Genomic DNA, 25,707 nt, shown 5'->3' on the forward strand with positions numbered 1-25,707 from the left:
GTCCACAGCATTGGAGCCTTTGCACACAACTCCTTCAGGAATTGCCTCATCTACTTTTAAATGTGTTTGATAAAAATGGAAAATAACTACTAAAAAGAAGATACAACAATATAACATTTCCACATTTTTTAAGCTATTACACCATTCTGGAAAATCCAGGATTTTCCAAAATACTTTCTTCTACAAAGCCTTCTTTGCAGCGAATATTCTTTTCACAGTTTTCAACATGTTATAACTTTCAAAGTCCAAGGGGTTTGCTATTAATAGAACATTGACAAACCTCTCCAAGGTTTCTCATAGTCATCATTGTCACTGTCACCGAAGTCCCACTGGGGTGAGTTTTCCTTGCCCTTATGTGGGTCCTACAGAGGATGTCGTTGTGGTTTGTGCAGCCCTTTGAGACACTTTTGATTTAGGGCTATATAAATAAACATTGATTGATTGATTGATTGATAAATGTGGATCTATATGTGTGTGTATATATATATATATATATATATATATATATATATATATGTGTGTGTATATATGTGTATGTGTGTGTGTATATATATATATATACACATATATGTGTATGTGTGTGTGTGTGTATATATATACATACACATATATAAATATGTGTGTATATATATATATATATATACACACACATGTATATATATGTATACACACACACGCACATATATATATATGTGTGTGTATACATCCATCCATCCATTTTCTACTGCTTATTCATATCTGTATGTATATATATATACACATGTGTATATATATATATATATATGTATACACATATATATGTGTGTAAACATACATCCATCCATTTCTATCGCTTATTCATGTGTATGTATATATACACATATATATATATATATATATATATATGTGTGTGTATATATATATATATATATATATATATATGTGTGTGTATATATATATATGTACACACACATATATACGTATGTATATATATATATATATATATATATATATATAAATATGTATATATATATATATGTATACGTATATATATATGTATATACACACACACATATATATAGATATGTATATGTATACACATATATATGTATATATATATATGTATACAGACACATATGTACACACACACATATATATATATATATATATATATATATATATATATATATGTATATATATATATATATATATATATATATATATATATACACACATATATAAAAGCAACCACATATTTATAAAAATATCACTAGTGCAGAAATCTGCCTTTAACGCTGCTATCATGTTTATTTGCGCTGTAAACAAGCCCCGCCCACTCCGCCCCTGTCGGGTCCTTTTCATGCTGGTTTGGTAACACTCGTGTCACGTGATTTCAAAACTGACGTCTCATTGGCTGGTTCCCACGCAGGCGCGATTTATGCAAAAGAAGCCCATTTTTCCACGCTGATTTGCTTTTGTCCAACACATCTGCGGAGGTGAGTAGTAACGTGCGACATTTACTCCGTTACATGCACTTACGTCACTTTGAAAACAAAAATGTACTCGTCAGAGTAGTTTTACTGCAACATACTTTTTGTGCTGATAGTTGTCTTACATAATGGCGCCACTAGATGACGCGCTAGCATAAAGCAGCAGGTGTATGTCATTAGCTGATGGCGTGTTTGGGAATGATCAAATAATTGTCTTGCATTTGTTTTCACTGAAAACAGAAGACTTTTTACTTTGATTTGAGTAGTATTGTGAAGAAGAAACCCTGCTTTATTTCCCTTCCGTGTACTTACATCAGAATTATCAACCATTAGGCCAGGGGAGTCCAAACTTTTTCCACTGAGGGCCGCACAGGGAAAAATAGAAGTATGCGGGGGCCATTTTGATATTTGTCATTTTCAAACCATAACAAAATACCGTATTTCCTGGAATTGCCGCCGGGGCGATAATTCATTTAAAGCCTCTTCTCACTCCTGCGCTTACCAAAGGCATACGGTAAAAGTAAGCATGCGCTAAATATTTTAAAACCTCTTTCACTCCGGCACTTACCAAAGGCATGCGGTAAAAATATGACTGTGATGTAAGCTTGGACCTTAAATCCTACTGAATAGCTGTTCATCTTCTTCCCTTTATGCGATTTCAAATGACCGTTATTGAAATCAGCCTCCTCCATTTTGAAAATGATGACAGGGGAAGTGTCACCAGTTTGACCAGGCGGTAATACTAAGCATGCACTAATTATTTTGCGAAGGCAGTAATTCAAGGCAGGCGCATACTATATGTCCTGCGGCAATTCAAGGAAATACGGTATATAGATTTTTAAAGATTATTTTACCTTTATGGGTCCCGGGCACCATAAAGGGTCTCAGTTAATAACATGTTAAAAATAAGTCAAAGTTTTATATTTTATTTAATGCTTACAGTAAATCTTTATATCAACATTAAAAAAAAAAAAAAGGTTTTATGGCATTTCTGTCAAAAACGTCTTTGTTTTTTTAATAGTAAAACAGAAATATGCAGTATTTAGTAATTAGAGCCCTAAAAGATCAATAATTCAGGACACCATTGATTTGAATTCTTTATTATTTTGGAGTCATCACAGTGAAAAGATAAATAAAATACCAGTAAATATATTTGGGATCAAAAAGGTGCCCCACTCAGAAAGTGATACATTTTTATTAGGTTTTTTTTTTTATAACTTAAGTTACGAGATCAACTTCAGATATATCTGTTGATTTTACATTTGAACTATTATTTTGTTTTTTTTATGCTCTTTTGTCAAAGAAAACTTGGTTTTTATATGGCAACTGCACAATATATGCAATATTTACCACATAAAACATTTTAAAGTGAATATTTTGAACTAATTGTAGCTTTGAAAATAATTAATTATAACATGGCTTTTTTTTTTGTCATTATTTTTTGTTTAGAGCAATGGCAAAAAATACTTTAAATTGTATTTATTTACTAGCAAGCTGGTCTCGCTTTGATCGACATTTTTAATTCTAAGAGAGACAAAACTCAAATAGAATTAAAAAATCCAAGAAAATATTTTAAAGATTTGGTCTTCACTTGTTTATAAATTCATTTATTTTTTTACTTTGCTTTTAAATAAATTCATTTATTTTTTTTACTTTGCTTCTTATAACTTTCTGAAAGACGATTTTAGAGAAAAAATACAACCTTAAAAATGATTTTAGGATTTTTAAACACATATACCTTTTAAATTCTTTCCTGAAAATTGAAATCAATGTTCAAATAAATGTATTATTTTTTATTGTAAATAATAATAAATACATTTTAATTTAATTCTCCATTTTAGCTTCTGTTTTTTACAAGGAAAAATATTTGTGAAATATTTCTTCACACTTATTATGATTGAAATTCCCCAAAAATTATTCTGGCAAATCTAGAAAATCTGTAGAATCCAATTTAAATCTTATTTCAAAGTCTTGAATTTCTTTTTTAAAAATGTTGTTCTGGAAAATCTAGAAGAAATAATGATTTGTCTTTGTTAGAAATATAGCTTGACAGGGAAGGTTTTTTCCCATTTAAATTCATTAAAAGCAGATGTTGTATTCTTACAAGAAACACATCTCTGTAAAGACAACCAACACAAACTTCAAACAAGCTGGATATCTCAGGTTTATCACGCACCCTTTACTTCACAAGCTAGAGGTGGAGCTATTTTATTTCATAAAAATGTGCCTTTCATACTTACATCAAAAATAATTGACCCTAATGGAAGATTTATTTTATTGAATGGTCATATTACATCCTAGCCAGTAACTTTTTGGAATATCTATGGACCAAACACTGATGACTCAAACTTTTATCATGGAGTCTTTGGTCTACTTCCTGATGATAGCTCCTCTCATATCTACATTGGTGGTGATTTTAACTGCCTTTTGGACCCCACTTTAGATAGATTGTCAACTAAATCTCATGTCATTGCTAACTCAACTAAAACTATTAATAATCTTATGAGATCAAGAAATATCATAGACATATGGAGAGTAAAACACCCTAATAAAAGGGAGTATTCATTTTACTCCGCTGTACACAATTCCTACACGAGAATTGATTACTTTTTAGTGGAAGCCTCTGCCCTCTCCAATGTCAGTAATCCTGAGTACCATAGTAGAATCATCTCAGATCACAGTCCTGGGAGTTTGCAGATTCAAATTGATCTCCTTAAAATCAAACAAAAATGGAGATTTAATCCACAACTATTATTATCTGAAGATCTTAAAGAGTATATAAACAAGATTATCCAAGATTTTATTGAGGTGAATGATAACGGAGAGGTCTCAGACTCCACATTGTGGGAAGCTCTTAAAGCTACTGTGAGAGGATATATCATTTCATTTGAAATCTCAAAACAAAGAGAAACAAGAAAAAGGCAGAGAGAATTAGAAAAAGAAATGGAAAAAATTCATATAAATTCTCTTTTGCAGTCTGATTACAATAAGATGCTGGAACTGAAAAATGAATACAACTCTCTTCTTCTTCATGGGGAAGTATCTAAACTCCTGCTGAAAAATAAACAAAAACATTTTGAAATATCCGATAAACCACAAAAACTTCTATCTAGACAGCTCAAAGGAGATCAAGCCAAAGCTGCTATTCACAAAATATGCTCAAAAACAGGTGAAACATGTACAGATCTAAAGGATATCAATAATGTCTTCAAAGACTTTTATTCAGAATTATATCAATCTAATTCAGCTATATCGGTTAATGATTTAAATGATTTTTTTTACCACATTAAACTTACCTCAACTGAGTCCAAATCATCAGAATTCTTTAGACAACACTATTTCAACTGAAGAACTGCAAAAAGCACTGAAATCTTTCTCCTTGAATAAAAGCCCTGGTCCAGATGGATTTGGTGCGGAGTTTTATCAAGCTTTCAGTGAAATACTATCCCCTATAATACTTAGAATGTTAAATGATTCTTTTGTGAACAACAAACTTCCAAGTTCTTTGTATGAAGCCCATATATGTATAATACCAAAAAAGGGAAAAAATCCACTTGATCCAGCCAATTATAGACCTATCTCCCTGCTCAATTTAGACCATAAGATTCTAACTAAGGTACTCGCAACCACATAACAGAAATGATTCATCCAGATCAGGTGGGTTTCATCCCGGACAGACCTTCTTTTGGCAATGTACGGAGATTACTGAACGTATTGTACTCTGACTGCACAGGAAACAAAAAGGCTGCCGTCCTGACTCTGGATGCTCATAAAGCTTTTGATTCAATTGAGTGGGCTTATCTTGTTCATGTTCCCAAATTATTTGGATTGGGAGAACATTTCATAAAATGGGTTCAAATCATTTATTCTGCACCAAAATCATATGTCATAACTAATAATGTAATATCGGATAGTTTTGAATTACACCGCGGAGTGAGACAGGGTGACTGCCTTTCGCCCTTACTCTTCAATTTGGCCCTCGAACCACTGGCTATTGGTTTAAGAATGAAGTCTAATATTAAAGGATTTTCAGTGGGCTCATCAGAGAGTCTCATCTCACTTTATGCAGATGATGTACTTGTTACACTTACTGAGCCAGAAGTTGCACTACCACTTCTTTTAGAATATGTAGACTCTTTTGGTAGAATATCTGGTTATAAAATAAACTGGTCCAAAAGTGAGCTTATGTTCCTAGGAGATCATGTTGAGATCAGTCAAAATCCAGTTAAAGTCGCAGAAAATTACATATCCTATCTTGGCTTAAAAATATCTCAAAATGATGAATCATTACTAAAGTTGAACTTTATTGAAGCCTTTGAGAGACTGAAAGTGTGTATTGAGTATTGGAAGACCCTACCTCTCTCTATGTTAGGCAAGGTGAATGCTATCAAAATGATCACCTTGCCAAAATGTATTTATCTTTTTCAAAATTGACCAATTGTAATTCCTGTAGATTTTTTCCAAAAACTTGAATCTTTAGTTCTAGATTTTGTGTGGGGATGTAAAAAACGCAGAATATCCAAAAAGCACTTATTTAGATCTACAGAGGAAGGGGGACTGGATCTTCCAATGTTCAAAAATTATTATTGGGCATCAAATCTGAAGCATTGACCTATTGGAAGATGGGGTCCCCAAATAATGAATCTCTTAATTCTGCTCCCTTATGGCTGAAATTGGAACTGCAGTCATTAGTGAAACCTTATACATCATTGCTATCGCTACTTTTGACTAAACCAGTCTCTTCAATTAAATCAATACGTCATAGTGTTGTAGTACGAAATTCTATCAAAATTCTTTCTCAAATTAAAAAACAATTGAATATTTCCAATGTAACTATGTATTCACCAATATATCACAATCATGCATTTATTCCATCGATAACAGATACAACATTTTTTGACTGGTACTCAAATGGAATTAAATGCATAAAAGACATTTATGTCGAGGAAAGTCTTGTGTCATTTGAGCAATTGCGAATCAAATTTAATTTGTCCCAATTCAGTTGGTTTTGCTATTTGCAGGTAAAAACATTTATCAAAGAAAACATTTCAAAGTCTCAGCTGGTAAATGAAAAACATCCTCTTTTAGAAGTATTAAATTTACCACCCACAAGTAAAAAGTCTATCGCTAAATTTGTCAGCTGCTTCATTATGTCCATGACATCAGCAGACAGTGTTAAAAGAGCATGGGAACAGGAACTAAGAACAACAATACCCAATCAGCAATGGGAACAGACACTCTCTCAAATTCACAAGTGCTCAATTAACAGCAGACATAGGCTCATACAGTTTAAAGTGATTCATCCTTTTTACTATTCGAAAGTTTTATTACACACATTTTATCCTGATACATCTCCACTTTGTGATAAATGTAAATCTGCTGAAGGATCATTGTCTCACTCCTTTTGGGGATGTCCAATTATTCAATCATTTTGGTCCAGCATTTTCTTTTTTTACTCGGGGGTATATCAGAGAAAAATTGTCCCTGATAGGGATATGATCTTATTTGGGTGGTCTTCAGAAACACAAAAGCTTCCAAAACATATTAGAAGTGTGTTGCTGCTTGGGACGGTTTTGGCCAAAAGACTCATTCTCAGAGACTGGAATAGTCTATCTGCACCCAACTTCAGGAACTGCTTAAATGAACTTGTGAATGTAATGACTCTTGAAAAAATAAGATTTATAAACTCTACAAATATGAACAAATGGGAATTAACCTGGAAACCTTTACTGACATATATTGAAGCATAACTTATAGAGATTTAAAGAAAAACTAAACTGCCATCTTATTGTAGTTGTATTCCTTTTTTATCTTTATTGTTATTATCTTTTGTACTGATTCAACACTACACTTGTTTTTCTTGTGTCACTTCTGATATGGTTTTGTCATGGTTTACTTGCTTTTTTGTTCAGTTTTTTTTGTATTGATCAAGCCCTGTAACTTTTCCTTTTTTTCCCCTCTAAGTGTGTACGGTGGACAGGCCCTCGGGAGGTGATCTTGTGAACACTTGCTGAGGATCCTTGATGCCGAGGTATGTTCATCCATTTTGCTGTGATCTGGATAGCCTGCTGATCGTGAGCCGCAGCAGGATGGATGGATATATGTATATATATATGTATGGATATATATATGTGTGTGTGTATGTGTATATATATATATATATATACAATATTTGGGTATATTTTCTAATAATGTCTGTACTGTAAACCTTGAGTTGTTAAAGTTCATGTGCACCTCTCTCCTCAAGTGTGTATGTGTGTGTGTATGAGTGGATGTGACTGTTTGTCATTTTAACTGTAAAATCAAATCAAATATATTTGCACAAAAAAAAAAGTAAGATGAAATGTTTCAAATAAGGGTGATATTTGCTTCTTTTCTGTCTGATAAGATCATTCTTCTCACTAAGCAGATTTGATGTTAGTGTTTCACTTGTTTTAAGGGTTTTGCTCCTAAATGATCTCAGTAAGATATTACAGCTTGTTGCTGAGATGTTATAGAATAGAATAAAATACAATAGAATGGACTTTATTGTCATTATATTTGCATAGAACGAGATTAAGGACTCCAACTTAAGGTGCGGTAGTGGAAACAAATATGGGCACGAGAGGTAATAACGGAAAAACTATCAATTGAAATAAACAGACTACAATCCAATAAAAATAAGAAGCAATCCTGTACAATATACAAAACACTATAGAAATACAAAATACTGTACAATATACAGAACAAGACAAGAGTACCAAAGTAATAAATAATAATCAGTGTCGGACGTATTGCACTTGAAGGGAATAAGCGGTAGAAAATGGATGGATGGGTAGTATTGCACAGTAGGGTATTAGGGTAGGATATTGTATAGGGGTGAATTATTATTATTATTATTATTTTTATTATTATTATTATTAAGTTAGAGTTCAACATGGTGACAGCTCTGGGAAAGAAGCTGTCTCTGAGTCTGTTTGTTCTGGCTCTGATGCACCTGAAGCGCCTGCCCGATGGTAGCAGGTGGAACAGGTGGAAGCCGGGGTGTGTGCTGTCCTTGGTGATGCTTTTTGCTTTGTTGAGGTACCGGGAGTTATGTCAATCCTTCAAGGAGGGCAGGGGGCAGCCGATGATTTTTTGTGGAGACTTTATGACCCTCTGAATCGCCTGTTTGTCTGCTTCGGTGCAGCTGGCGTACCACACTCTTATGACCTATATTGAGTAAAACATGCTTGAAACTAGAATATCAACTGTTGCAAATCTGTGTCATCAGCACAAGTAGAAAACTGCTTTTTTAAAGTAAAAAAATGTCTTACTTCAAGCATGAAAAAAAAAATCATGATGCCGAACGCATATCGTTACGTCAAGATAATGGCCTTAGCGTTTACTTCATGTAAGAATACTCTTCAACATATTGAGGAAAAAGGTCTCTTTTTTTCTACCAAAAAAAGTGCACTTGTTATTAGTGAGAATATACTTATTTTAAGGTATTTTTTGGTCCATAGAGGTTTGCTAATTTGACCTGTTTTGGAAAGTCTTGACAAGATAAACCTTCTTCTTTTATTGGCAGATAATATTGCTAAATACCCCTAATTTTAATTTGTTTTTTTCTCGTTTTTGAACACTGACTTTTTGCAGTGCAGGATGTTTCCTACCAGTTTGAAGCCATGTCTGAAGGGTTCCGAGGTGGAATGTTTTGCGCTGGCCGATGGCGTCGTCGGGGGGGGGGGGCACTGCACCGCATGCCCATGGTGACGAGGAAACAGCTGACGCAGGCAACAACGGCATAGACCAACATCTGAAGGATGACAGGTGAACATTTATTTTTACCTTGAGATCCTTTAATCAGCTATTCAGTAATTCTATATAACTCACCAAAAGTGGGAGTTGTGCCGTGCGAGCGATCTTTGGAGACGCCATGTTGGCGATGAGGATGCCCAGCGGGTTGGCTGTGGAGGAACAGCGGGCTAAAGATGATCACCTCCATGTCAAGTGTCTCCCATAAAATTGCTCATAGACACCTTGTAACTCACTTGGTCTGCCAGAGCATAAGACCATGTAGCAGGAAGGGATCAGTGTTGCCAACGTAACCACTTTCTAGCTATATTGAGTAATCAGACCTCTTTTTCCAAAAAGTGACTCATCCATTGGAAAGACTTTTGTAGACCATGAATGCATGTGACCAGCGAGTGCATCTGTGGGCCCCTCCCACATCTAAAATCACTCTAGGGATGTAACCATGAATGGTATTAATGATAACCGCGGTAAAACACCCCACAGTTAGTATTACCATTTTAAAGGGCGGTACAGCTTGGTTGGTAGAGCGGCCGTGCCAGCAACTTGAGGGTTCCAGGTTCGATCCCCGCTTGCGCCATCCTGGTCCAGTGGTTCTCGAATAATAGGACCTCTTTAAATACTTGACAGTTTGAAGCAGTTTTCAATAGAAGTAGTGAATTCAATAATTAATTAATGTTTTACAATATATATTTACATATGTAATAATATTGACCAATATTCTTGTAAATTTATAGTGAATTTAAAAGTACATTCGTTAATTGTGGAACTGTGACAACACTCATTCTAAACATGAATGTTTTGCATTTCATGTTTTTTTACAGCCATTTATGCAAAATAGTGGATTATTCCAAGGCAAACCACCGCCGCCAACAAATACACTATATTGCCAAAAGTATCTGGCCACCTGCCTTGACTCACATATGAACTTGAAGGGCCATATCATTCCTAACCCATAGCGTTCAATATGATGTGGGTCCACCTTTTGCAGCTATTACAGCTTCAACTTTTCTGGGAAGGCTGTCCACAAGGTTGCCGAGTGTCTTTATAGGAATTTTCCACCATTCTTCCAAAAGCGCATTGGGGAGGTCACACACTGATGTTGGTGGAGAAGGCCTGGCTCTCAGTCTCCATTCTAATTCATCCCAAAGGTGTTCTATTGGGTTCAGGTCAGGACTCTGTGCAGGCCAGTCAAGTTCAGCTGCATCAGACTCTGTCATCCATGCCTTTATGGCCCTTGCTTTGTGCAGTGGTGCACAATCATGTTAGGAGCGTGGAATTGTCCAAAAGGTTTTGGTATCCTGGAGTATTCAAAGTTCCTTTCACTGGAACTAAGGGGCCAAGCCCAACTCCTGAAAACCAACACCACACCGTCATTTCTCCGCTGACCCCTCTCTGTCAGTTTACATGGTCTACTAATTGGTGGCTGAGTTGATGTTGTTCCCAAACTCTTCCATTTTCTTATAATAAAGCCGGCAGTTGACTTTGGAATATTTAGGAGCGAGGAAATTTCGCCACTGGATTTGTTGCAAAGGTGGCGTCCAATGACAGTTCCACGCTGGAAATCACTGAGAGCGGCCCATTCTTTCACAAATGTTTGTAAAAACAGTCTCCATGCCTAAGTGCTTGATTCTATACACCTGCGGCCATTTCAACATGTTATTACTTCAACAATTCTCCACCGATTGAGAAATTGTCCAAGACATCAATAAATTTAGATTAGATACTACTTTATTTATTCCTTCAGGAGAGTAAATGCCTTGGCAGAAGACACCTCCTGATTAAATGTAAAACTGCAAAGAGCAGACTGCCAAAGATGCCTATACCGCAGGATTTCTTATTTTTCAAATAATCATCAAATGTTGCCGTTGACATCAGTGATGCTATTCGGACCAGAAATTTTATATTTAGTAAGTAAAGCGAATAAAGAAGGAGACCGGGCAACAGCTGCCCTGCCCTGCCCTGCCCTGCCCTGTAGGGAATTTTAATGTCCAGCAGATGTCAGTATTTAGTGACACAGGATCAATACAGTTTATAAATGTGTCAAAAGGCTGTGCAACGCCTCATCAACCCATCACTAACAATCACACAGGTCAGGTAATGTCAAGACTTTAATCTACACTGGACATAGGCAGTCTTCTTTACTGTCAAAGACTTTTTGACAAATCAATCAAACAGAGCCCCCAGTCAAATGACAAATTCAGTATTACTTTTCAACAGACATTTTTTAATTATTGTTGTTTGTTGTCTGGACATTTGACACAGGAATTTAACTTTTCCACACACCATCCTGAATCACGGTTTCAATCGTAGTCCATGTTAACTACCAAACCGTAACTTAAAAGGGTTGGTTGAAAAACTATAAGGACTAGCAGGTCATTGCTAATGTTGCTAATAGGCACAGTACTCATGGAATAGGTTTTGGGGAAATTCCTATTGAAATCAATGGGACATCCTTCAAAGTTCCACTTATTCCATCTGATTCCAACTGTTCCAACTTCAAAATTTTCAGACTCTTCAGGAATTGTGTGCTTGATTTCAACAATGCTAAAATAATTCCGGGATTTCAGTTCATCATCAGCATTGGAGCAATCACACGCAATTCCTTCAGGAATTGCCTCATCTAGTTTTTAATGTTTAATAAAAAATAAAAATAATGATAAAAAAAGATACAATACAACATTTCGAAGTTTTAACCTATTCAAACCATTCCACCTTCGACTCATTGCACCATTCTGGAAATTGAAACTTCCCCTTTTCCTTGTCAAAAAAAGTTGAGGATTTTCCAGAATTCCTGCTTTTCCGAAGCCCTATTTCCACCCTTTTTCTGGCGACTACACCTTCCACATTTTTCAACGTGTTTTAACTGTTCCACCGTCAAAGCTTTCTTCTGCATAAGAAGTGGAAAAATTGTCTGTTTTCATTTAATTACGTATTACCATTTGTCATTTCAACATGTTATTACTTCAACAATTCTCCACCGATTGAGAAATTGTCCAACACATCAATAAATTTAGATTAGATACTACTTTATTTATTCCTTCAGGAGAGTAAATGCCTTGGCAGAAGACACCTCCTGCCAAAGATGCCTATACCGCAGGATTTTTAATTTTTCAAATGATCATCAAATGTTGCCGTTGACATCAGTGATGCTGTTTGGAACAGAAATGATATATTTAGTAAGTAGAAAGAAATCACAAGGAGCCCGGGCAACAGCAGCTAGTAGCTGGTTCCATCCGAAGTGTCCCCCAGGACAGCAGGCTCGAGAATGTTGCAGTTTTATCTGGTAAAGCGAATGATTAGAGGCCGTGGGGCCGAAACGATCTCTTCGTCATCGGCTGCTCCCACCTGAGAGGGCTAGTGGACAAGGATGTCGTCTTACCCAAGGTACCTCTCTCTTTTTATTACTTCAACAGCAAGGGCTGCCCGGCCGCCGAATGATATATTTAGTAAGTAGAAAGAAATCACAAGGAGCCCGGGCAACAGCAGCTAGTAGCTGGTTCCATCCGAAGTGTCCCCCAGGCAGCCCATGCATGCTGTGCCCTCCGGGCAACAGCAGCGAAGGGCTGCCCGGCCGCAGACGGGCTGCGTAGTCCTTATAGCTGTTCTACCAACCTTTTTAAGTAACGGTTGGGTAGTTAACATGGGTGCCAATTGCCTCGTACCTTAGTAGCTGTTTAGCCAACCCTTTTAAGTTACGGTTTTAAGAAGTACCAAGTGTTGAAACCGTGGGTCAGAATGGTGTGTGTAAAAGCAAAATGCCTGTGTCAGTCTCCCAGCATTGGAGCATTCGTATACAATTCCTTCAGGAACGGCCTCATTTAAATGTTTAATAAAAAAGGAAAATAACTATAAATAAAGATACAACAATACAATGGTTCCACATTTTTTTAACCTATTACACCATTTTGGAAAGTCCAGGATTTTCCAAAATTCTTGCTTCTACAAAGTCTTTGCAGCGATTACTCTTTTCACAGTTTTCAACATGTTACAACTTTCAGAGTCCAAGGGTTTTGCTATTCACTGTTTGGGCAGCACATCAAAATCACCAGACGATGGTAAAACCAATGTCGAATGTCACATTTTAATAGAGCTTTCGTCAAAAAGTTTGCTTTCACAATTTTACTATCAGGGAGACTGACAAGGGCATTTAGCTTTTCCACACACCATCCTGACTCACGGTTTCAACGATTGGTACTTGTTAAAACTGTAACTTAAAATGGTTTGCTGAACAGCTATCAAGGTTCGATGCAATAGGCGCCCATGTTAACTACCCAACCGTAACTTAAAAAGGTTGGTTGAGCAGGTATAACGACTATGCGGCCAGATTCCCAGGTGACTGGGCATTTCATTGCTACTGTTGCCCAGAGGGCACAGTATGCATGGGCTGCCTGTGCAATATCTCAATTCCTGGTTATTCTGAATGATAATTAGTGGGAGACCCGACAACACTGATGCATCGACATCTGCGTCGAGCTCAATGAACCAAACACTGTGTCGGTGTGCAGTAACAGCTAATCCTTTCGATAGCTCAGTTGATGAAGTGGAAAGCTGTATTAGCTTATGCTGAGTTCTTTAGGGCACTGGTTCAAATCCAGCTCGATGGATCACTCATTACGTTTTTACCATGAATTGATTAACGTGGAATCCGACCCCGACTTAAGTTGAAAAACTTATTCGGGTGTTACCATTTAGTGGTCAATTGTACAGAATATGTACTGAACTGTGCAATCTACTAATAAAAGTTTCAATCAATCAATCAATAGTGCGTAATCAGAGCGCATGTGTAAAAAAAAAAAAGAATTCCCAGTCCACAACTATCCTCATTCATAACACGTTGTCTTAGATTTCCATGTTATGATACATGTTCACATTATTTATTGACTGTATCTAAAAAGTATTTAAAAAAATATAGTATTATTTAAATGAAGATATGAAATAATCCTAAATGAAATTCAATGACTTGGTTTATATTATTGGATATACTAGGTCATAAAATCAGTGTCAGTTGAGTTGGTCCATAGATTTCCTGTAGGGAATTTTAATGTCCAGCAGATGTCAGTATTTAGTGACACAGGATCAATACAGTTTATAAATGTGTCAAAAGGCTGTGCAACGCCTCATCAACTCATCACTAACAATCACACAGGTCAGGTAATGTCAAGACTTTAATCTACACTGGACATAGGCAGTCCTCTTTACTGTCAAAGACTTTTTGACAAATCAATCAAACAGAACCCCCAGTCAAATGACAAATTCAGTATTACTTTTCAACAGACATTCATTTAATCTTGTTGTTTGTGGTCTGGACATTTGACACAGGAATTTAACTTTTCCACACACCATCCTGAATCACGGTTTCAATCGTAGTCCATGTTAACTACCAAACCGTAACTTAAAAGGGTTGGTTGAACAAGTATAAGGACTAGCAGGTCATTGCTAATGTTGCTAATAGGCACAGTACCCATGGACTAAGTTTTGGGGAAATTCCTATTGAAATCAATGGGACATCCTTCAAAGTTCCACTTATTCCGTCTGATTCCAACTGTTCCAACTTCAGGAGTTGTGTGCTTGATTTCAACAATGCTAAAATAATTCTGAGATTTCAGTTCATCATCAGCATTGGAGCAATCACACGCAATTCCTTCAGGATTTGCCTCATCTAGTTTTTAATGTTTAATAAAAAATAAAATAACGCCAAAAAAAGATACAACATTACAACATTTCGAAGTTTTAACCTATTCAAACCATTCCACCTTCGACTCATTGCACCATTCTGGAAATTCAAACTTCCCCTTTTCCTTGTCAAAAAAAGTTGAGGATTTTCCAGAATTCCTGCTTTTCCGAAGCCCTATTTCCACCCTTTTTCTGGCGACTACACCTTCCACATTTTTCAACGCGTTTTAACTTTTCCACCGTCGAAGCTTTCTTCTGCATAAGAAGTGGAAAAATTCTCTGTTTTCCCGAAATTCCGTATTACCATTTGTCATTTCAACATGTTATTACTTCAACAATTCTCCACCGATTGAAAAATTGTCCAAGACATCAATAAATTTAGATTAGATACTACTTTATTTATTCCTTCAGGAGAGTAAATGCCTTGGCAGAAGACACCTCCTGCCAAAGATGCCTATACCGCAGGATTTTTAATTTTTCAAATGATCATCAAATGTTGCCGTTGACATCATTTTTATGCACTGAAATTTTTTACACTGAATTTTTTTCAAGCTGAATTTTTTTACATTGAATTTTTTTACACAGAATTTTTTTTATGCTGAATTTTTATACCCTAAAACTTTATACACAACACTTTTATACGCCGAAATTGTTTTCACTGAATTTTTATGCACTGAAATTTTTTACACTCAATTTCTACACAGAATTTTTTTTGCACTGAATTTTTTTCACATTCGTTTTTTCACACAGATTTTTTTTTACGCTGAATTTTTATACGCCAAATTTTTATACACAGAATTTTTTACGCTGAAATTTTTCACACCTAATTTTCTTTACGCTGAAATCATACACTAAATTTTTATATACTGATTTTTTTTACATTAAATATTTATACACTGAATTTATTTACAAATACTTTTTTTACACTTAATTTTTATACATTGCATTTTTTTTACACTGAATTTTTACACACTGACTTTTTATTCACTAAAATTTTTTACACTAAATTTTTATCAAGCTGAATTTTTTTACACTGAATTTTTTTTATGCTGAATTTTTACACCCTGAATTTTTATAACACAACACTTTTATACGCTGACATTTTTTTCACTGAATTTTTATGCACTGAAATTATTTACAGTCAATTTTTACACACAGAATTTTTTTTTGCACTGAATTTTTTTCACATTTATTTTTTTACACTGATTTTTTTTACGCTGAATTTTTATACACCAAAATTTTATACGCTGAAATTTTTACTATGAGTATTTATAGACAAAGCATTTTTTACGCTGAAATTTTTCACACCTAATTTTCTTTACGCAGAAATCATACACTAAATTTTTATATACTGATATTTTTTACATCAAATATTTATACACTGAATTTCTTTACAAATACTTTTTTTTTACATTGCATTTTTTTACCCTGATTTTTTACACACTGAATTTTTGTGCACTGAAATTTTTACCACTGAATTGTTTTACGCTGAATTTTTTGCACTGATTTTTTTTATGTTGAATATTTTTACACTGAATTTTTTTGACGCTACATTTTTATACTCTGAATTTTAATACACTGAATTTTTTTACACCAATTTTTTGTACTGAATTTTTTTACACTGAATTTTTATACATTGCATTTTTTTACACTGAATATATAATTCTTTGTTGATTGAGTACAAAAAAATGCAGATGATTGTGTGTGTGTTGATGTCATTACATCATGTGTCCACAGGGGGCAGTGTAGTGTTGGTCACACACGCACAGGTGTGGGGGATTACAGGTATTAGCTGGGAGTTCATGTGTTTGCTTTTGTGTTTGTTGTGTGTGTGTGTGTGTGTGTGTGTGTGTGTGTGTGTGTGTGTGTGTGTGTGTGTGCAGCACAAGTCAATTGGTTGTTGTGGCTGTGAGTTTATTTGTTGCTAATCAGACTAATGATCCCGCGGGTGTCTGCTTAAGTGTAAAACAACATTTAGAGTGCGAGCAGGAAGTGTGCACACATGATGCTACAGTTTGTGTGCAAGGAAGGGAGAAAAGAATGAAATAGATCATGATAATAATATTAATAATGATGCTAATAACAGCAGTAGTCATGTGTTGTTTATGCCAGGAAGTCAAATGTTGGCTCATAGAAACAGGAACTTAAACTAGGGCTCTCTAAACCTTTTTAGAAATCAAAGCATCTCAAACTTTTTCATTTTCAAAACCAATGTTTTTTATTTATTATTATTATTTTTTTTTGTAAGCTTCAAGGCTTCCCTCAAGTTTTGCCCCGAGGACCCAAAGGTGTCTCAGTCATTAAAGTGTTTTTTTAATGCTTAAATTCTTATCTAACGTTGGCTCCGTCAATATAAGGTTTTAATATTTTTGCTTTATGCCTTTTATGTTTTGTTCATGGAAGAAATATGCATTATATATATCACCTTGAGGGGAATATTTAATTAGTAATTCATTTTACAGGAAACACACAAAAATATGCAAAATGTTCCTCCAATATATTCAAAATGGAATATTTCATTTGAATCCCAAATCATTTTAGTGAACCAGCTACAGATCATCTTCATATATATATATATATATATATATATATATATATATATATGTGTGTGTATGTATATGTATACATATATATATACATGTATATATATATATATATATATATATATATATATATATATATGTGTGTATATATACATGTGTATATATATGCATACATATACATATACAGTATATACATATATGCATCCATATATACATATGTATGTATATATATATGGATGTATGGCTTCCACCTGCTACCATGGGGCAGGTGCATCAGAGGCAGAAGAAACAGCTTATTTCCCAGAGCTGTCACCATGTTGAACTCTAACTTATAATAATAATAATAATAAATCAGCCCTATCCAATATCCTACAATACTACCTTTCCAGTGCAATATGTCCGACAATGATTGTTATTTATTACTTGGGTACTCTTGTCTTGTTCTGTGTATTGTACAGTATTTTGTATTCCTATAAAATGTTGTATATTGTACAGGATTGCTCATTATTTTGATTGGATAGTAGTCTGTTTATTTCAATTGTTAGTTCTTCCTTTATTACCTCTTCTGCCCATATTTGTTCTCACTACTGTACCTTATGTTGGAGTCCTTCATCTCTTTATATGCAAATAAAATGACAAAGTCCATTCTATTTTATATATATATAAAATACACACATCTAAATCAACTTCAGATGTAATTATAGTTAGTTAATTATAGATTTTCATTCGATTGTATTTTTTGTCATTAAAACAACTTTTTGTTCAAGGGAAAACACACAAAATATTCCAAATGTTCCTCCATAAATATTTCTGAGTGGAATATCTGATGTTAAATAATTGTAGTCTAATATAATCAGAGGTGGGTAGTAACGCGCTACATTTACTCCGTTACATCTACTTGAGTAACTTTTGGGATCCATTGTACTTCTACCAGTAGTTTTTATGCAACATACTTTTACTTTTACTTGAGTATATTTATAGAGAAGAAAGGCTACTTTTACTCCAATCCATTTATCTACATTCAGCTCGCTACTCGCTACTTTTTTTGAATGGATCTGTTAATGTTTGTTTTGGTTTTTCCAAGTAGAATCTACACATGCCAGCGTTTCACCAATCACATGCAGTCACTGGTGACCTTGGACCAATCAAACAGAGCCAGGCGGTCACATGACCCGACTTAAACACCTTGAAAAACTTATTGGGGTGTTACCATTTAGTGCTCAATTGTACAAAATATGTACTGTACTGTGCTATCTAATAATAAAAGTCTCAATCAATGTTAATTTATTGTGCCTTATTTTAATGTACTATTATTTAATATATAGCATTGTTTTAGTTGCTTAAGAGATATTCCTGGCTCTGAATTTGCTTATTGCTATTTTTATGTTTTTGTGCATTACTTGTTGCCGTCATCATTAAAGGAACAGGTTACTCATCAGTTACTCAGTACTTGAGTAGTTTTTTCACAACATACTTTTTACTTTTACTCAAGTAAATATTTGGGTGACTACTCCTTACTTTTACTTGAGTAATACATCTGTAAAGTAACAGTACTCTTACTTGAGTACAATTTCTGGCTCCTCTACCCACCTCTGGTTATTAACTACTATAGCTTTATGTTATTAATTGCAATAGCTTTTATGTTAACTGCTATAGTTTTTTGTTATTAACTACTATAGTTTTTATGTTAACTACTATAGATTTATGTTTACTACTATAGTTTTTATGTTAATAACTACTGTAGTTTTATGTTAACTACTATGGTTTTTATGTGATTAACTACTATAGTTTTTGTTATTAACTACTATAGTTTTTATGTTAACTACTATAGAATTATGTTTACTACTATAGTTTTTATGTTAATAACTACTGTAGTTTTATGTTAACTACTACAGTTTTGTTATTAACTACTCTAGTTGTATTAATTGTTATAGTTTTTATGTTAACTGCTATAGTTTTAACTACTAAAATTTTGTTTTCAACTACTATTGTTTTTATGTTAACTACTATAGTTTTTGTTAACTACTATAATTTTATGTGAAATAATATAGTTTTATGTTAACTACTACAGTTTTGTTATTAACTAAAATATTTTTTGAGTTAACTCCTACAAGTTTTTATGTTTACTATAGTTTTATGTTAACTACTATCGTTTTTTGTGTTAATTACTATCGTTTTTATGTTAACTACAACAATTTTATGTTATTAACTACTATAGTTTTTATGTTAAGTACTATAGGTTTGTTATTAACTACTAGACTTTTTAAGTTAACTCCTATAGTTTTTATGTTAACTATTACATTTTTTATGTTAACTACTATCGTTTTTATGTTAACTACTATCGTTTTTATGTTAACTACTATCGTTTTTATATCAACTACTATTGTATAGTTTTGTTTTTAACTACTATAGTTTTATGTTAACTATTTTACATTTTATATTAACTACTATAGTTTTTATGTTAGCTACTATAGTTTTGTTATTAAGTACTAGACTTTTTAAGTTAACTCCTATAGTTTTTATGTTAACTATTACATTTTTTTTATTTGAACTACTATCGTTTTTGTTAACTACTATCGTTTTTGTATCAACTACTATTGTATAGTTTTGTTTTTAACTACTGTAGTTTTATGTTAACTATTATACATTTTATGTTATTAACTACTATAGTTTGACAGTATGTTATTATTTACTATAGTTTTGTTATTAACTATTAGATTTGCTAACTATGATAGTTTTTGTTAACTACTATAGTTTTGTGTGAAATAATATAGTTTTATGTTAACTACTATAGTTTTGTTATTAACTACTAGACATTTGAAGTTAACTCCTATAGTTTTTATGTTTACTATAGTTTTATGTTAACTACTATCGTTTTTATGTTAATTACTATCGTTTCTATGTTAACAACAACAATTTTATGTTATTAACTACTATAGTTTTTATGTTAACTACTATAGTTTTGTTATTAACTACTAGACTTTTTAAGTTAACTCCTATAGTTTTTATGTTAACTATTACATTTTTTATGTTAACTACTATCGTTTTTATGTTAACTACAACAATTTTATGTTATTAACTACTATAGTTTTTATGTTAACTACTATAGTTTTGTTATTAACTACTAGACTTTTTAAGTTAACTCCTATAGTTTTTATGTTAACTATTACATTTTTTATGTTAACTACTATCGTTTTTATGTTAACTACTATCGTTTTATATCAACTAATATTGTATAGTTTTATTTTTAACTACTATAGTTTTATGTTAACTATTGTACATTTTATGTTATTAACTACTATAGCTTGACAGTATGTTATTAATTACTATAGTTTTGTTATTAACTATTAGTTATGCTAACTATGATAGTTTTTGTTAACTACTATAGTTTTGTGTGAAATAATAGTTTTATGTTAACTACTATAGTTTTGTTATTAACTACTAGACATTTGAAGTTAACTCCTATAGTTTTTATGTTTACTATAGTTTTATGTTAACTACTATCGTTTCTTATGTTAATTACTATCGTTTTTATGTTAACTACAACAATTGTATGTTATTAACTACTATAGTTTTTATGTTAACTACTACAGTTTTGTTATGAAATAATCCTAAATGAAATTCAATGACTTGGTTTATATTATTGTATATACTAGGTCATAAAATCAGTGTCAGTTGAGTTGGTCCATAGATTTCCTGTAGGGAATTTTAATGTCCAGCAGATGTCAGCATTTAGTGACACAGGATCAATACAGTTTATAAATGTGTCAAAAGGCTGTGCAACGCCTCATCAACCCATCACTAACAATCACACAGGTCAGGTAATGTCAAGACTTTAATCTACACTGGACATAGGCAGTCTTCTTTACTGTCAAATACTTTTTGACAAATCAATCAAACAGAACCCCCAGTCAAATGACAAATTCAGTATTACTTTTCAACAGACATTTATTTAATCTTGTTGTTTGTGGTCTGGACATTTGACACAGGAATTTAACTTTTCCACACACCATCCTGAATCACGGTTTCAATCGTAGTCCATGTTAACTACCAAACCGTAACTTAAAAGGGTTGGTTGAACAACTATAAGGACTAGCAGGTCATTGCTAATGTTGCTGGTAGGCACAGTACTCATGGACTTAATTTGGGGGAAATTCCTATTGAAATTAATGGGACATCCTTCAAAGTTCCACTTATTCCATCTGATTCCAACTGTTCCAACTTCAAAATTTTTAGACTCTTCAGGAATTGTGTGCTTGATTTCAACAATGCTAAAATAATTCCGGGATTTCAGTTCATCATCAGCATTGGAGCAATCACACGCAATTCCTTCAGGAATTGCCTCATCTAGTTTTTAATGTTTAATAAAAAAAAAAAATAAAAAAAAATGACAAATAAAGATACAACAATACAACTTTTCGAAGTTTTAACCTATTCAAACCATTCCACCTTCGAACTTTCTTCAGCCGCACAATACTTGTGCTATAGTTGTAGGAAATGTCTCAAAACCTCTTCAGAAGTGCCGACAAAATCCAAAAAGGGCAGAAAATGCATATTTTTGGAAAACTTTTTTTCTCGAAAATGTCGTAAAGGGGGGGGGGGCCTTACGCAAAAATTCACAAAAACGAACTCTCTTCAGTCGCACAATACTTGTGCTATAGTTGTAGGAAATGTCTCAAAACTTCTTCAGAAGTGCCGACAAAACCCTAAAAGGGCAGAAAATGCATATTTTTGGAAAAAAAAATTCTCGAAAATGTCGTAAGGGGGGGGCCTTACGCAAAAATTCCCAAAAACGAACTTTCTTCAGCAGCACAATACTTGTGCTATAGTTGTAGGAAATGTCTCAAAACTTCTTCAGAAGTGCCGACAAAACCCAAAAAGGGCAGAAAATGCATATTTTTGGAAAACTTTATTTCACGAAAATGTCGTAAAGGGGGGGGGGGCCTTACGCAAAAATTCCCAAAAACGAACTTGATTCAGCCGCACAATACTTGTGCTATAGCTTTTTCTGGCGACTACTCCTTCCACATTTTTCAACGCGTTTTAACTGTTCCACCGTCGAAGCTTTCTTCTGCATAAGAAGTGGAAAAATTATCTGTTTTACCTGAAATTCCGTATTACAATTTGTCATTTCAACATGTTATTACTTCAATAATTCTCCACCGATTGAAAAATTGTCCAAGACATCAATAAATTTAGATTAGATACTACTTTATTTATTCCTTCAGGAGAGTAAATGCCTTGGCAGAAGACACCTCCTGCCAAAGATGCCTATACCGCAGGATTATTAATTTTTCAAATGATCATCAAATGTTGCCGTTGACATCAGTGATGCTGTTTGGAACAGAAATGATATATTTAGTAAGTAGAAAGAAAACACAAGGAGCCCGGGCAACAGCAGCGAAGGTCTGCCCGTGCATGCTGTGCCCTCCGGGCAACAGCAGCGAAGGTCTGCCCGGCCGCCGGGCAGCCCATGCATGCTGTGCCCTCCGGGCAACAGCAGCGAAGGTCTGCCCGGCCGCAGACTGGCTGCGTAGTCCTTATAGCTGTTCAACCAACCTTTTTAAGTTACGGTTGGGTAGTTAACATGGGCGCCAATAGCCTCGTACCTTAGTAGCTGTTTAGCCAACCCTTTTAAGTTGCGGTTTTAAGAAGTACCAAATGTTGAAACCGTGGGTCAGAATGGTGTGTGTAAAAGCAAAATGCCTGTGTCAGTCTCCCAGCATTGGAGCATTCGTACACAATTCCTTCAGGAATGGCCTCATTTACTTTTAAATGTTTAATAAAAAAGGAAAATAACTACAAATAACGGTACAACAATACAATGTTTCCACATTTTTAAACCTATTACACCATTTTGGAAAGTCCAGGATTTTCCAAAATTCTTGCTTCTACAAAGCCTTCTTTGCAGCGACTACTCTTTTCACAGTTTCCAACATGTTACAACTTTCAGAGTCCAAGGGTTTTGCTATCAATAGAACATTGACGGTCTACTTAAATGTCTGGGCAGCATATTAAAATCACCAGTTGATGGTAAAACCAATATCGAATGTCACATTTTAATAGAGCATTCGTCAGAAAGTTTGCTTTCACAATTTTATTATCAGGGAGACTGACACGGGCATTTAGCTTTTCCACACACCATCCTGACTCACGGTTTCAACGTTTGGTACTTGTTAAAACTGTAACTTAAAATGGTTTGCTGAACTACTATCAAGGTTCGATGCAATCGGCGCCCATGTTAACTACCCAACCGTAACTTAAAAAGGTTGGTTGAACAGCTATAACGACTATGCGGCCAGACTCCCAGGTGACTGGGCATTTCATTGCTAGTGTTGCCCAGAGGGCACAGTATGTATGGGCTGCCTGTGCAATATCTCAATTCCTGGTTATTCTGAATGATAATTAGTGGGAGACCCGACAACACTGATGCATCGACAGTAAACAGTGAAAAAATGTATGATTTATTTTTTAACACTTTAATGAGTAGGACACTTTTCGATCCCCAATTATTTTAGTGTGATTTTTTTTGAAGTGTCATTGCTCCAAAAATAATAATGAATCAAAATCCAAAATGAAGGCTTCAATTATTATATCATCTCAAATATTCCACCTCAAAAAGTTATTGGATGAAAATATTGCATATTTTCTGTTTTTTCCATTTTTTCCCTAATGTTGATCTAGAGATTTAAAACATGAATAATACTGAAAACAATACTAATAATACTGAATAATGACACATTTTTAATATATTTTTTTGACCAAAACCCTAACTGAGTGGAGGCCTAAATGTATATTTTTGATACATATATTGTATTGGTTTTTCAAATCAAAAATATGAAAATGGCCCCCGCTTGCTTTGATTTTTCAGTGGAAAAAGTTTGGACACCCCTGCCATATGGTCTCCACATCAAAGGTCCATTTCCCTACGAAGACCATGCATCCTGCCCATCAACCAATGGCCTCACCAGCCAAGTTTGATCACTCTATGGAGGCTGTACACCCCTCCCATCCCCACACCGCTGGCCCATCACCAAATGTCCACACCTATGGTCCTTCACCCGGCGTACACAATAGCTTGCTACCTGAATCCACCTGAGAATAAAAAGGCAGCTTTCCTGGCACCAGACAGGAGAGATGCAGGCAACCCATCTATTGAGGACACTATCTGTTATCAACCACAGGCAGAAAAATCATGGACGCCATGTGATGGATGTAGGGAGGAGTTGGAAAAAATGTGGGCAGAAAAAGAAGGAATTGAAGAAGTCCTCTTGAAAATAGGTAAGTAGCATTCATGATGTCATTGTTTTGTTGACTTCAACTTGTGATTGGGCTTTGAACACATTTTCTCCTTCTGCTATTGTTTGTGCTCTTTTTTCCCTTTCAGATCCGGTCCAAGTCAGAGTACTTCAAACTCTCTGCGACTTGGTTGGAGACAAATACAGCGACGGCCCTCCTCAACAATCGGGCCAGCAAGAGCTCTTTCCTGAGAGCGGCGTATTCATATCATTGTTCCGCCTTGCTGCCATGAGACATGCTGCAGAGCCCAAATGTATGCCTTTATTTGGACCTCTTTTTTCTACGTGTCAAAATGCTGTCCCTTTTTGACGCCCTGGAAACAAACCTGCAGGAACACCAAAGCACATCCTTAAGCGGAAAAAAGTGGAAGGAATCCTTAGTAAGTTTTCCCAAACAGAGGGTGTTTTCAGGCCAAAATTGGGTCACAATAATGAAATAGAAGTTCAATATGAGAAATGTTGATCCCTTTTCGATTACAGCAGACTGGAAGCATAACTGAATGTTACATCATTACAATTTGTTATCCACTCAAAACTAGCGTTATGATGAGCAATATAGTCTGATGTCCATCAACTTGAAGTGTGGTTGTGTGTATTAATGGTTTTGCGTAAATGAAGGCTTTAAAGGGCAATAAAAAAGCATTAAATGAGGCATTTAAAAAAGGGAATATGATTGTAGGACATGGCGGACAGTCAATATGTCAAACGGGAAAGGAAAATGAACTTAAGAAGGTTACAGTCATCTGTCTGTGTGTTTCTTTTTTGAACTGCATACAAGAGGTATTGTAAGGTGGGAACACGACAAAAGCACTGCTTCAATCAAGCAAAATGAAACATCAACTTTTCCATTCTTTGGTCACTGTAGGCGTGTAGTCCTTAACTGTGACACCATGTCAGGATAATGGAGAAGCTGAGCCGACACGGAGTCGTTTTTTTCAATCATCTCCA

At 34.5% G+C, this 25,707-nt stretch overlaps 1 protein-coding gene across 1 annotated transcript; it reads left to right on the plus strand.

Annotated features, from left to right (window-relative positions):
* The first annotated feature begins 1,410 nt into the window (after positions 1-1,410).
* On the plus strand, positions 1,411-25,707 carry LOC133537516 (uncharacterized). Its single transcript, XM_061878591.1, has 5 exons — positions 1,411-1,475; positions 7,434-7,500; positions 9,087-9,260; positions 24,333-24,742; positions 24,849-25,707. Exons 3-5 carry the CDS (start codon positions 9,157-9,159, stop codon positions 25,067-25,069), a joined length of 735 nt encoding a protein of 244 aa, XP_061734575.1. The 5' UTR covers positions 1,411-1,475; positions 7,434-7,500; positions 9,087-9,156; the 3' UTR covers positions 25,070-25,707.

The sequence above is a fragment of the Nerophis ophidion genome, linkage group LG18 (assembly GCF_033978795.1).
Source record: "Nerophis ophidion isolate RoL-2023_Sa linkage group LG18, RoL_Noph_v1.0, whole genome shotgun sequence".
NCBI classification, from domain to species: Eukaryota; Metazoa; Chordata; class Actinopteri; order Syngnathiformes; family Syngnathidae; genus Nerophis; species Nerophis ophidion.

What these genes read in the sequence shown, in the direction of transcription:
- LOC133537516 (XM_061878591.1), top strand. Translation starts at nt 9,157, where the DNA reads ATGGCGTCGTCGGGGGGGGGGGGCACTGCACCGCATGCCCATGGTGAC. An exon ending in CAACATCTGAAGGATGACAG is followed by an intron (nt 9,261 to 24,332) that starts GTGAACATTTAT and finishes TTGATTTTTCAG; the next exon opens with TGGAAAAAGTTTGGACACCC. An exon ending in AGAAGTCCTCTTGAAAATAG is followed by an intron (nt 24,743 to 24,848) that starts GTAAGTAGCATT and finishes TTTCCCTTTCAG; the next exon opens with ATCCGGTCCAAGTCAGAGTA.